This window comes from Podarcis erhardii (assembly GCF_964252035.2).
Source record: "Podarcis erhardii genome assembly, chromosome: 4".
NCBI lineage: Eukaryota > Metazoa > Chordata > Lepidosauria > Squamata > Lacertidae > Podarcis > Podarcis erhardii.
In genome coordinates, this window is record NC_138508.1 from 38223617 (window position 1) to 38238477 (window position 14861).

The 14861-nt window shown below is 42.3% G+C and overlaps 1 protein-coding gene across 7 annotated transcripts in view; it reads left to right on the forward strand.

Moving 5' to 3' along the window:
• The first annotated feature begins 256 nt into the window (after positions 1–256).
• Positions 257–14861, forward strand: part of BBX (BBX high mobility group box domain containing) — a 118343-nt gene continuing 103738 nt past the window's right edge. For 3 of the 7 annotated variants that reach the window (XM_081859666.1, XM_081859663.1, XM_081859665.1), the window contains exons 1-3: positions 257–414; positions 2082–2195; positions 4132–4204. Coding sequence is in view for 1 of the 7 variants with exons in the window: in XM_081859662.1 (XP_081715788.1) it covers positions 2187–2195 (9 nt within the window). In the remaining 6 variants the exon portion in view is untranslated. Of the gene's footprint in view, positions 415–2081; positions 2196–2999; positions 3117–4131; positions 4205–14861 lie in introns of those variants that run through there. The other 4 variants (XM_081859664.1, XM_081859668.1, XM_081859662.1 and 1 more) reach the window with 3 other exon arrangements.

A 14861-nucleotide genomic window follows, 5' to 3' on the forward strand; every position in this document is an offset into this window, starting at 1 on the left:
TTTGTTTTTAACAAATACGCGATATTTTTTTCTGCGGGCGTGTGAGTTTGTGCACGCGCTCGCCAGTGTGTGCATGTGAGGGAGAGAGAGAGAGAGAGAGAGAGAGGGAGTGTGTGTGTGGTTGCGTGCGTTTCTCTTCGGGTGTAACAGGCGAGCTGTATGGCTGGCCAACCTGCCCCTCAGCCCCGCGAGCCAATGGCAGGCTGCCTTATATAAAAACCGAATGTTTTCGGTCTTCTCCCCGGCTTTGCAATGTACTGTATATGTGGGGGAAACAGTGTACAGTGTGGGCTCTGCTTGAGAGCTGCTCTTCTCTCTCGCCTCACTTTCACATAAAGAAACACTGACTGGCCACGGCCGCCAACACTCAACAGACACTCACTCATTCACACACACACGGGCACACAGTCGGAGGTAAGTGCAGCCAGCAGCCTCCCCTCCCTCTCTCCACCCCGAGCCAGGAGGAAAGGGCTCCCCTTTCCCAACACTTCCCTTTCTATTATGACTCACTTAAAAGCATGGGGGCAGCAGCCCCCCAGGACTCCTCCTCAACCGGCAGCAGGGGGGACTCCCTGAGAAGGCAGGCGCAGACCTCTCGGCGTCCCCGCTGCCCACCATCCCCATTCACTTTTCCTGCCTCAAACTTTGGATGGGGAGGGTCGAGGCGAGAGAGAGAAGGTCAGGGGTGGGCTTCTTCGCAGCCCTTGCGCGAGGGGAAGCCGCCGCTCTAGAGCTCTCTAGATTATATAGGGCAGGAGTGGTGGTTGTGGGGCGCTGGGAGAAGGTGGGGGGGGGAGAGAGAGAGAGGGAGAGAGAGAGAGGATATGAAGAGAGGCGGAGGAAAGAGGTGAGTTGCAATGCTATGCAATGCATTTAGCAGGAAAGGGAGAGCGAGCGAGGGAAAAGAGCAGCACCAACCCAAGGGTAGGCCAGCCAGTGCCAGGCTGCGTTGGAAACCTCACCACCGCACGGAGGCAAGAGCAGCAGCAGCAGCAGCAGCAGCAACGGTGGGCCGGGAAATAGAATAACCGGGACTCCCACAGGAGGGATTCGAAACAACCCACCCCCCACCCCCACGCATCCCTTCCCCCGCGTGTTTGTGTCTCTTTGACAGGGGCAGCGAGAAACGAAAGTTCATTGTAAGAGGGGGAGGGGGCGACGATGTCGTCGGTGCGTTGATTTATTTGTGTTGCGCGGCGGCGGCGGCGGCTCGTGTTTTGTGTCACTGGGGGCGAGGGCAGGGTAAGGGGGTGCAGTGGGAAGCACACCCACCCCCCCGCAGCCCCTCCGACAAACGAGGCTCAGTTGCTCGGGCTTCGAGAGTTGGGAATCGTTCGTTTTCCGGTAGCGAGAGAGAGAGAGAGAGGATCATGTCTTGCAAGGCACTTTCCCTCCCTCCTTCCCTCCTCCTGCTTCCTTCCACACAAACAACAACATCAAAATGTGCAATTATTAGAGGGGAGTTTTGTTAGTGTGTTGTTGTTTTTTAAAGGGGTGGGTGGGAGAGATTTTACATATATATATAAATATATTAAAAAAGTGATAGTGCAAGCCGGGAGCAAGGAAGAATAAAAGAGATGGGGGGGGGAGGGACGGACGGAGGAGGAGAGAGGCTGTGTCAGGATTTTGCATGAATGTGGGATTATGTTGTGTCAATAAGTTTAAGGTGGAGAGAGAGCGAGGCTGCGAGGGGAAGCGGGGGGAGAGGAAGGCCTTGGCAGTTTAAAGTCCTGTTTCTGAAGGTAAGTTGTGACACCGGGTGGTCGCGATGACAGAAAACTTGCAGGTCGTTTGCACAGGGAGGGGGACGCGTGTCTTCCGGGGGGGTTACGGAGCCACCAGCCGGCAGATGGGTGTCGAACTGTTATTTGCTGTGCTGCGAGATCGGGTCGCTGGTAAATTACAGAAATCAGACGCTCCTTCTTCCTTCACCAGCCCTCCCCTCGTTCGCTCTCCTTCCTCTCTGTTTTATTTGCGAATGTATGAAAACTTGCATGGCTGGATCCGGCATAGGAGGTTTTTGAGAAACAGAAAAAAAAAACCCCAAAACCAACGCGCATTTTTATTTATTTTTTGGCCAGGGAGGTGGGGTGAGCAAAACAGAAACGTCTCGTTAATCCTGGGATCTGGAAAGCAGGAGGAGGTTTGCGTTCGGAATATCTCTGTGAACAATCCGCTGCCGCTGAATGAGGAAGGTAAAATGAAACGATGCAAAAAGAAGCTGAGACAACATGTACGACAGAGAGCGGGGGGGGGGGAGGAGAGCGAGCGGAGAGCCATAGGCAAGCTATTCTCTCCCTTCACCCCCCCCCCCAATCCAGCGCTTTCCTTTTCTGTCGTGGTGGTGGGGAGGGGGGGCGGAAAGAAAGCGCCCTGGCGGGTTGTTGGGGGACCTGGAAGAGAGTTAAAGCAAATACCCGGTTCGCGGCCACTCTTGTTGCGAGCTGCGTTTGGTCTTCTGGGGTTATTTCCGTTTCTCTCCCCCCCCCTTCTCGCCCAGCACCCCGAAAAGTGCGAGGGGGGGAAATTAGCGACTTCTCGCGGGTGGATCTTGTCGGAAAGTTTGTCAAGAGAGAGAGGCGAGCGTGGTGGTGGGGGGGGCGCAGGCTGCCGCGGAGGATGGTCACTTGGCCTGGGGCTCTGAAACCATTGCCTGTCCTGCTCATGACACGTTCAGATCCCCGGCTCCGTGCACGGGTGAGGCCGAGGGGGGCAGCTTGCCACCCACCCAGACACCCACTCTCTTGGTGCTGGTCCCCCCCCCTTCTTCTTCGCCCCTAACACGCTGGAGATGGAGCAACCACAAGGATTCTGGGCTTCCATGTGGCTCCAGCAGCAGCAGCAGCAGCAGCAGCAGCACCTCCTCCTCTTTCCCGGTGGCAGCAGCCGCGGGATCATAGCTCGGGCCCGCGGGGAGGAGGAGGGGAGCAGTGGCGGCGGCAGCAGCAGCAGCAGCAGCAGGGAGGTGTTTGCTGCCAGTCTGATTCACCGAATCTCGCTGGGGAGGCAAAGGGTGTGGAGGAGGAGGAGTGGGGGGAGATCCGGCAGCAGCCCCCCACTTCCCCCCGGCGCCCGCTTCTCCGGCTGCCTTCTTCTGCTCCAGGCTCTCCTACAAGGTGTTGTGCAGACTTTTCCCCTCGGGGAGGTTTGAGATTTTCTTTCTTTATTTCTTACGTTATATTATTGCTCCTCGCTCCTTCCAGCAACACTCTCCCCCCCCCCCACCCCGCAAGATGGACTCTCTCTCTTTCTCCCTCCCTGTGTCTTGTCAGCCTTTAAGATCGACATTTTGTAACTAAGATGCAAACTTGATGCTGACCAGAAAGAAGAAGGGAAAGCTCTGGGCTTGCTTTATCTTCCTCGCGACACTCCATGTTTAACAACCTTCGCTTTCACCCCCAGACCCCAGTGGCCCTGCCTACACTTTGCATGGTGGGGTAGGTGGCTGGCCGGGTGGGGGTGGCTTGCAGGCGAATGCTCTCTTTCCCCGTGTACTGGAGGAAGTCAGGTCTATATAATATTTCTCTCTCTCTCTTTGGATTGCGATGGCGAAAGAAGGTGGGAGGGGGATCTTATCAAGAGGGATCGGGAAATGGGGACTACCTGAAACTATGTTGCAACGTCTCGTGTAGACCTGCAGTCTGGGTCTCAGATTTTGTTTTGGAGAACGGTGATTATGTTGCTTAAATTCATCCACGAAACTGACTAACCGATTACATGTGCACATCGAGGGGCTTCCTTCCTGTTTGATTCCCATTTGCAATTTGAGTTCAACTTTCTCTGTATTTGCCATCTTGGGTGTGCTGTTTAATGGGGGGGGGGGGGACCTCCCCTAGTGATGAATCCCCCATACAATTTCTTTCACTTGTTCACTCCCAGTGCACTTTACAAACACTCTGCTGGTTTTGTTTGCAGTTTAAACTTGACAGTTTTGTGTGTTTGTGTGTTTTCCTTCTGGAGGCACAAAATTGCTTCATATTTTAATAAGAACTTACTGTTGGGTGGGTACAAAGGGGGACAAAAGTAAGTTGCAATTTTGGGATCCCTCTAGCCTTGCTGCAGTTTTGGGCCAGCTGCAATATTGTAAAATCATGATGTGCTGATGATATGCCTCTATTTGATACTTTATAGGTCACTATCACATGACAAAGGCTTGGAGACAGCTTCATTTTCCTCTGCCTGTAATTTCCATTTGCCTTCCTGGGTAAGTATGTAAACTGTACACACACAGAACAAGATTGATGTTAGTGAGATACTGGCTACCTGTCTCTTACATTCAGATGTAAGGTGCTTGCTCAGTTTTTAGATTTCTTAGAGAACATATTTTCTTTAGACACAATCAGGAAATGTGACAGCATGCAGTGTTTGTGGGGAATAGGGGGGCTGTGTTGGTATGTGGGGTTTGTTAATCAGGAAATTAGCATGTAAAAATGCCCACGCTGGGCTCCCAATATTCGTTTCACTAAGCTGAATAGTTTTAATGGGGAGGGGAACCTAAAAATTGCAAGTAATATTTTATAACAGAAGATGTAGTTTTTTTGAGAGATGCAGCAGGGTTTATAAACACTGTCCAAACCTAAGAGTTAAATCTAAACTCAATATTCTGGAAGCATCTTCAAGGAGTTGGGAATGACATCCATATGACTTTAACATTTAAGACATTCTCAGCACAAATTTATACCTGTCTACTCCATTAAAATTTAGGGAGGATTAATCCCAGGAAAGTATTAATCCCAGGTATAGGATAGCAGCCTCAGTGTTGTATCACTTTTCTTTGGAAATTCCTCTTTCCTTCTATTTATTTTTCTGCAGTCATTAATTTAGGTCAATTAAATAGCTTTTAAATTGTCACTATTTGCACAATAATTTTTTACAGCTGTAGATGTTTTAGGGGAATTTTGAATTATGTAGGTCTATTGTGTTCAAAAGAAGATTATAGCCAGCAAAATATAACTTTAGAATAATGAGTGACTGTCCAAAGGCTTTTCTGTTTGAACCTAATGATTACACTATGCTGTATTTATGCACTAATAGTGCAAAACAAAGCAGAACTATCCTATGACTTACAACAGAAACATGTAATTAATGGTGGTGGTGGGGAGTATAATGGTTTATGTTTTATATTCAGTGTTCATAAGAATTGGTGATTAGTAGCTGTATTCCAGAAATAGGTATTCACAGGTAGAAACAGTGGGGTCTATTTCAAGTTTACAGGCTCAAGAATTACTCCAGATAACCTTGATCATTGAGAATCCCTAACGAGAGCGTGGAATGGGTGACTGCCTCACACTGGAACCTACTGCAGCCTCTCTGTGTTGACATTCCAATCATAGAGTACGAGATTGCATGCCTTGTTAGAAGTTAGGAGAAAGGAAAGCTGTACTCCCACTTCCCTTGCCCAAGGCTTCACATTTCCTAGCAAAGATAGTTTTCTTCAAACCTCAGTTACTAACTCACTGAATTCACAGGAATGTAAGTTGTATCTTGTGTCCTAAAATGCTGACTTAAAAAAAATGTTACTCTTCTTGGAAAACTGCTTCGTATGTTATAGTTCAGTTGGGTCAAAAGTAGGAAAAGTTCATAGAAACTTGGGGTAGTCCTAAACCCGTCTAAAGTTAGGTTAGGCACGTCCATTTACTCCAGTAGATTTACTCTGAGTGGGACTATTGTTGACTACTACCCTTGCTTAGTAAAACCTATGGGGACTGAAGTGTTTATGTGAAGGAGCAAGGGTTTAATCTGTACACCTCACCACTAATGGTAATAATACCACATACAGCCCCGTTGGATGTTCGGCTTCCAAAAATAGTTCGCAAACTGGAACAGTCACTTCCAGGTTTGCGGTGTTCGGGAGCCAAAATGTTCAAGAACTAAGCTGTTCGAAAACCAAGGTACGACTACTCTGGTGTAGCTTAGTGGCAAAGAGACTAAGTTACGTATCAGGGATCTTTCCTCTCACTACTCCTAGGGTAGCTATTGTCTTCCTTTGGAAATAGGGAGATGACCTGCCTTACAGGGTTGGTTGTAAGGGTTGCAGCAAGATAATGTATATGAAATACTTTGAACACAAAGTGCTATGTACATGCTAACTGTTGTTATTACCAACAGTAGATTAGATTTAATCAATATATAAAACTCAAACTGGATGTTTAAATAATCCTGCAGTATATAATTAGATTCTTTGCTTGAAGTTTGGTGGGGTTTTATAATGGGGAAGGCTGTTTTTTTTTTCCTGTATGTCTGCGTTTTCCCTCTTTTCCTCACTGTTGTGTTAGTGAAGTTTTCAGAGAGGACTGGCTTAGCACTGAAAATGATTATATGTGTACTGTCTAGCTCTTGATTGCCATGCTAAAGGGATACGTATACTTCTGATTATTATGTATCCTAAATTATGTGTCGCTGTCATAAAACTTTATAAAGAGACAGTTTAAAGTTTCTTTCTGTTGTTGGAGAGCGGCTCTTGAGTAATGTTAAAAGTGTCACCAGAACCTAAAAATGATGATTAAAGCTACAACATGTTAAAAAGTCCATATAAAAAGAAAAGAATAATTGAATATCCTTGAAAGAAAGCACTGAAGTAATTTACTTGGAAACATAATATAAGTGTCTAAAAACTGAATTTTCTTCAACTTTGTACATACTCTGTTGAGCTTTTTAGTGTTTGAATATAGTTTCTTTCTAAATATATTTGTCTAATACATTAGGTTTTAAGTACACTTTAATAGCAAAATCTACAGATAAATCCCAAGTGTTGGCTCTGATCCTGACAACTTTTACATGCTGTTCCAGTTGGATAAATGGACATGAATCTGTGTAGGCTTGAAGCCACTGGGTTCAATCCAAAGAGCGTTAGGCATGCTTAAGCTCCACTGAAATCAAAGGGACATGAGAACATAGTTAAGAAATGTGCAGGTTGATTTTATATATGTTTATTTGGCTGATTTTACCAGTTAAGTATGCATAGGACTGCATTATTAATTTCATTGGGGAAAGTGTCCCTGATCTTGTGCCCATCGGATATCAGGGTGGTGGAATACATGTCACTCAAGTATTAAAATCCATTACGGTTCAAGTCTATTAGCAAATCTGCTAAAAATCTTTAAAAGATTGGGCTTTGTACACAAAGCCATTCTGCCCCCTCAGTAATGAATTCCTTTGACAGTCTTAACAGGAGAAGAGCTCTTTCACACCTCTTAAGAGTCAGGGTTACACTCAGTAGTCAGACTTAACGAAACTGGATAAACTAGCAGGTTAATGAGTTCTTTTCAACAAATCATAAAGAAAGGAGTCAAACATAAGATAATGTAAAACAGTTTGTGAAGCTTTATACTTTTAAAAAGAAAGTTGGGCTTTCCTTGTCCTCTTGTGGGCCAGCATTTTGGCAAATATACATTTGTTATGTGAAGTGCCAGGAATTCAAACCCGGGACTATGTATGCTACTACTATGGCAGCTTGTCAGAGGAGGGGTCTGCTAGCTTGTGCTTTGGTACCACTAGTGCTTATAGGCCAGAAGAAGCTGAAGCAGCCTTTGGGCAACACGAGAGTCCAATGGAGTTACATCTCAGACTCTGGCTCTTTATTCTGAGCAACTTGTTGCTTGAGTCAACACCACTCTTCTCTCATACTGAGCCCAGGAGCCTGTTGCTTTGTGTTCTCACTGGCCCGTGCAGAGCTTGCTTTGCCTCTAAACTCCTAAATCTGATGATAATCCTGTGTCTGTTGCGCATATGAAAGAGCTGCAGGGATCACAGGCAGTCAATGGAATAAATGGAATCAGTAGAAAATAATGTATAGTTTTTTGTTTTACTGGATATGGACAGAGGAGAGCAATAACCCTACTGTTTTCCAGCTGCTTCACATATTTAAAAGGCAGCATGTTCTGCAAGACTGAAAGTGGATAGGGAAGATTGCAGGTGCCTTTTATACCAGCACAGTACTATATAAAAAATGGGTTCCGCTGGTGAAGCCATCTATGTATACTAGTGCAATATTTTCCTTTTGAGCATTGCTAGGCAGTGCATAACTATGATATGGATGGAGAAGATAAGATGGTACAAATGAAACATTGAAGTTAATGGCACCAAGTGAAATTATATCTCTGTGGACAGGACCAGGATCCTTCCTTGTTCTGGTGGAATGTTGCAAACATAACACATCAGCATGAGTAGAGATATTTAAACCGCAAAAACTACACACAGGAAGAATGTACATAAGGGGCAGTGCTATAGAACACACCAGTATCATAACAGTCTAACGTAAATAGATCTTTCCCAATGACACCAGTTTTCCATGGGACAGAGCAAGAACAGTGAACAAAATAGTAGAATTCAAACTATCTTTCCTTTATCGTTGCAGTAAACTTTGATAATAAGCTGTATGTTGTATTGGTAATATCTTCTAGATTTGAAAGTAGTGTTCTTTAGCTAACTTATTCATTTTATTCACTCTGGTATTGTTCCAGCACTTAGCAAACTGGTATTTAATTCAACTAGTGTATAAACTCAAATCTGGTATGTTTCTTCAACAAAATTTGGAATATTGCTGATTGTTTTAATGTAACATGTCATGTCCATGCTTTAGGCATCATTGGGTAAAATGTCCTGAGGCTTGGCAGGTATTATTACTCTTGCATACCCAGAGTTCTTCAAACTGTTTTGCAGTTCTGCCATTTTGCTTTCCTGCATTCCATTCTATCCCATCTGTTTTTCAGAGAGCTATAATTTATCATTTTGGAACTTTATGAACTCCTCAATTAGATTGAGCATTATTAATAGCTTTTCATATATATTATGATACTTATATATTAACATATAATATTATATTATATATATTAACATATATATATATAAAACATATATATTATGATACTTATTTGTATAATGTATAATTATACAAGTATTATGATACTTATTTGTATAATGCAGTCTCTGATAGCTGTCATCCAGACACTTTTGAGCTTCTTGCTTATAGATGAGTGTTGTATAGCTGACTGCACTTATCCTTTGCACTTTGTCGTCATTCTACCTTTTGAACGCCTGTAAGCAGGCATCCTGAAAGGGAACAGTAGCTCCACTGCTAGAAAAACTGTGTTTCCTGTTTCTGGGGTCTATAGGCACATATTCAGCTTGTCCACTATTGCTCCCAGATATGATAGCCATGCAAAGCCTCAAAAGATTCTCCATGTCTGGATTACTGCAATGCATTATATGTGGGGCTGCTTCTGAAGTCGGTTCTGAAACTTCAGCTGGTGCAGAATTCAGCAGCCAGGTTACTCACAGGGGCAAGACGGTTTGAGCATATGTTCCAATCCTGCCCCCTGATTACATGGACTGGCAATTAGTTTCTGGGCCCAATTCAAAGTGCTTGTGTTGACATATAAAGCCTTACATGTCTCATACCCTCAGTACCTTAAGAATTGCCTCTTCCCATATGAACTGCCCTGGACCCTGCACTTGTCATCCAATGTGCTTCTCCATGTTGCTTCTCCCGAAGAGGTTCGGAGGGTGGCATCACGAGAGTGGGTCTTTTCGGTGGTAGCTCCCCATCTGTAGAATGCTCTCACCAGAGACGTTCTCCTGGTACCATCATTACATATCATTAGGCATCAGGCTAAAACATTCATTCCTCTTTACCCAGGCCTTTGGCCATAAAATAATTACGGCCTGTTAAAGCTGCCAGTGGGGGCTGTTGTTGTTGTTGTTACTACTATTAATATTATTATTACTATTCTGTTGATCATTATTGTGCTCCATAAAATGTGTTCTTTTGATAAAGGGAGGTATAAATCGAATTAACAACAACTTTAATCAAACAGGTTGCTTACCTTAAACCTGTCAATATTGTCACATTTTAAAAGGAAGTGCAGTAGTTTCATGGTCCTGCACCTCCAAATCTGTACTTCAGATTTGTACTTTACCGAATGTGTAGGCAAACATCAGGCGGGCATATTTTTATGACTTTTATGGCTCTTCATGGGTGGAAACCAGAGCAAATGAGGCTTGTCTCACTGAAATCAGTGATATTTAGTACAGTTAAGTAAATAAAGTTGGTTTCCTATGTACATTTCCTTTGAAGGAAATCTTATAGAACTCTATGGGATTCTGGTGTATCTTACTTTTCTAGATTATGTCCCATGGGCATAAATGCATAAATAATATCTGCAGATATTGGTGTAGGTGGGTATAACACTCAAATCAATAAATGGACCCTCAGGCATCTTTGATGCATAACTATTTAAGCAAATTATAGTTTAAGCTGTAACAGAGAAGAGAATGGTGAGATTTTAGGTCATGTAAGACTTCTGTCCAAACCCTCTTCAAAGGTGAACTTTGCTAATAACTGACTTAATTTGTCATCGTCCTGCTGTAGGCCTTTTGTGCTCAATTTATTGAGCAACTTCATTGTAAGTCAGCAGAAGCTCCTGAGTGTAAAAAGAATGAAGATTCCATATCTAGGTTATTACAGGAGTTTGCAAGTACAGAGCAGTTACTTGAAAAGCTTCGTTCTGTTTCAGAATGACCCCTAGGGTTAGAAAGTAAATGCCCTGAGATGAATCAAAGGACAATTGCCTTTAGACATCACGGAGTTGACCCGGAGGAAATCCATATTTAGACTAATTTAGGATAATTTTCCAGATGTCTGAAAGCAGCTTTAAAAAATACATTTGAAAACAGGCTTTTATCTCCTTGTATTACGTATTGTATTGCCAAAGTAAAATAGAGAATTGTGCTCTTCTGCTGTATAGTTCGTTGGGCCTTGTAACTGAACATTTGATACCTACGATGCAAAGTGTTTCATCAGAGATTTGTATAAATCATTTTGTAATGATTTATATATGTGCAAACCATATAAGAATTATTTATATTTATTTTCTAGTGTTTGTTATTTGTGCACATATAGTGGCTGAGGTGAAACAAATGTATGTGTAATTTTAACTTTTGCTCATTTCCCCTCTGATTTTTATTATATAAACATATAGAATACAACATCTTTGTATATAATTCTCTACCCATTATAATCAACTAACAAAAATAAACTCATAATTCCTGTTTTACGTATCATTCAATACACAGGGAAAAATGCTATATTATTGCAGTTTATTTCCTAAACCTATATTAGTGATATCCAGTTCCCTTTTAATGTACAGAAATTTTGATATTCATTTGGTCATTTTCCATTTGCTTACTTTATTGGGTTGTATCATTGCTGTCAATTTTGTGATCTAATTGCTCCCAGATTTTCATCACTAGTAAGGAACTATTGCTACTTAAATGTGTGACTTGGCTTGATTTAAACAATTCATTGTATATTTGAGAATCTTTCTAGTTAATTTATTTAGCCATTTAGCCGTGTAGATATATTTTCTTGTATGAAATGGGTTTGACCCAGACACAGTCATTTGGAGTAGACCCATTGAAATCAAGAGAATTGTGTTCAATATATGGTATTCAACTAAGTTTTACTAGTGAAATTACGTCCTGTAATCTCAGTCAGTCTACTTTGAGTAAAACTTACTTGAATACCACCCAGTAGGCCTATTTCAACTGCTACTATGTCTGGATTCAAATCTATGGTGTATTTTTCTTTAATGACTGTTGCATCCAATTGGTATCCCTCTGTTGACTGACAGAAGGCTCTTAGAACCAATACAGATATCTGTCAGCAGGACAGGGATTTGAGGTCACCTTCAGCAATCCCTTCCACCTTTCCCCAGCCCTCCAAAATCTGTTCTAGATGGTTGGGGTACCCTTTGCAACACAGTAGGAGGTATTGTGGGATGGTACAGAGAGAAATATTGCTTTGTTTCTTATTTTGCCAATGGAAAATCCAGCTGGATCAGAGTCCATCAGTGGATGGACTCCAACTGGATTCATTCCTACAGTAAGCTATTAACAGATAGAAACACTGAAGTGTTATTTTCTTTTACAGATTAAAAAAAACCCAGTGCAAAACAACATTACAGGTCTTCTAGGGAGTTTACAGTGAGCTCTATAATGGCTTTAATACTTTAGTTCTAAACATTTGCACAAGTGAATACACTTACAGTGTGCCATCTATAGTTTCTGATATTTTACTGCTGTAGTGGGCATACTGCATCTGATGTATTTGTATGACCTGAAAACTCATGAAGCAGAAACCTTGGGAGAAACTTAAGATAAGCAGGTCTGGCTCTAGTCTGTGCCTGTATGAGAGATAATCTTATATAACTTCCAGGGCTATATACATAAGGCAGGGTATATACACAATAGTAAGCCAAATTAATTGCCTAGTTCTTGGACCAGAGTTGATTTGTTTTCATAAAACTCAAATAGGCAGGTTTAATTATAACCACTCTACTTTAGAGGTAGCTAACTAATGGGCCCCAAACATTTGCCATAAAGCAACTTTATTTCCCTACTCCCTGCATGCATCGACATCAGTCCCAAGCAAATTTTAATCAAGGTGCAGTAAAAATTTGCATTCCCAGTTAACTTGAAAGGAGAAGATAGGACTGTTCAGCCCTGGACAGGTTGACTGGGAAATAGAATGACCCCAGCGAATGCTCTTCGAGTTTAACTGGTTTGCGGGTCCTAATTGTGCACCTAAATGTGAGCATTCTTTTTATAAAGCTTTATTGCCTGGTCACCTGCAGGTAACTATTACTGTCCACGGGTTACCAAGCAAGTGGCTCTTTCAGGCCTGTACATGTAGCTATTTCAGCATTTAACATTCTTCCCAATCTTTATTCATTGTCACAATGATCATGTGATGTGAGTTCTTAGGACCAAACTATGTGCTAGTTTGCAAACTAATGCAGACTTGCAGTTATTATGTGTTCTTTAAAAACAACAAAACTGAAATGGGGATAGCAAGTAGATAAAAATGATTTAAAAACAAGGATCCATAAACTTTTTAAACATTTTATTAAAAAGAGATAAAGTGATACAGGAAAAAAAGGAGGAAAAGTGAATAGCATTCCATTAACCTGGCAGGACAGTGCTTGCCAGAAAAAGTCGACTGCAGACTGTGACAGGCCAAACGAGGTGGTCAAACAGAATTTCATAATTTAGGTGCAACTTCATGCACTTTTGCATTCCACCCAGTCAGGCCTTAGCTAGCACTAGGGGTCAGGGTGGAGCCTGTCCAACAGTTCATAATGAGTGGGCAGGATTCTGTGGGTGAAGGTGGTCATTGAAGTATATTGGTTGCAAGCCATTTAGGGTTTTAAAGGCTGCTTGGAAATTTAAATTTTGCTTGGAAATAGAATGGAAACCAGTGCAGCTTTTGTAAAGTGGCACTTTGATGCTCCCAATGGCAAAAGGCTATCTGTTGCATTCTTGACTAATTATTGGTTTTGGAAACTTTTTTGAGGCAGTTACAGTAGTCTACTTACAGAAATCATCAAATCTCGGGGGGGGGGGAGGATGTAATACAGTCGTATCTGGGTTTTTGAACAGCTTAGTGCACGAACAACTTGGAACTCGAACGTCGCAAACCTGGAAGTAGATTTGCAAACTTTGCCTCGGAAGCCGAATGTCCAGTGCGGCTTCCAATTGGCTGCAGGACGCTACTGCAGCCAATTGGAAGCAGTGCCTTGGTTTCTGAACGTTTCGGAAGTCAAACAGATTTCCAGAATGCATTCTGTTCAAAAACCAAGGTACGACTGTAGTTATTTTGTGACATTTTGTCTACACAGGTGATGCAGGCATAAACACATTGCTTTAGGGCAGCCTACAACTCCCATCATCCCTGGCCGTTGTCTAAGCTGACTAGGCATGATGGGAGTGGTAGTACAACAGTATCTGGCATCAAGCCCTTTTCCCGCAAGGTTCTGCTCAGTGGCAATTGCAGCTGATCCTGCTCACACTGATGAATATTCCCTTATGATACATATAGTTTCAAGTATTTAGTAGTATCTCACTGTAAATTCCTGCTCTTCAAATTGTGCATTGAAGTATAGACTTTAAAATGCAATGTATGAAGAGGCCCTTTACCTTAGTTGCTTAAAAAAGATATACTTTTACTAAAATTTTAATCTTCTGGCTACAGCTCTGGTGCATGTTCTTAGCATAAAATTATGTATCCTATAGTTCTACAGAAATATGAGTTACTTTAAAAGTTATATATAATTGTGTAAATGTGTAAAAAATAAATTGGAATAAATACTGTTAGCATAATAACCCATTCTTACATACTCTGTTACTTCCTGGTGTGGAGTTTTCTGAGAAGCAGGTTTGGCCCGTGTATTTGTGTATGTATTCTGGGCTTTTCTTGAATCAGTATTACTGGCTGTGAGTTGTCAGGACCTGCTCTTTAATATAAATTGAGTTTCAGAACCTCTTTTATTCCAAAATTCATTTTAAGACTGTAAAGAAAACAGTTTGGAGATATATTAGAACGAGCATCTTACTATTGATCTGCAGTTTTTCTTGTACATATGCCACAAAAATCTGATAGCAGTCACAGATACGTATCTAGATGCCAACACACAGAGTTCATGGGCGTTGTATACTTTCAAAGTGACTCCTGAGCCATGCAGTTTTGAATGTGTTGTCTTTGTTGGATTTCATCCTCATAAGCATTTGAGGCATTTTAAGTTTTCCATTGCACAACCAATCTAGAATCACTATGCTTAAACTTTTTGTATCGTGATGTTACGTCCTCGGAATTATGAAGCGTATAAAGCATGAGATCTGAAAAACCGATAGATTTGTAGTGCATATAATTTGCCTCCCGATTCTCAGCCTTTCAGTTATGCTTACCTGCAAAATCATGAGGCCTAATGACATTATTATTATTTTTTGGGGGGGGAGCACACCTCAAAACAAAATCTGACATTCTTAAGATTCCAGCAAGATTCTCCTTTATGCTTGAGGGGCTG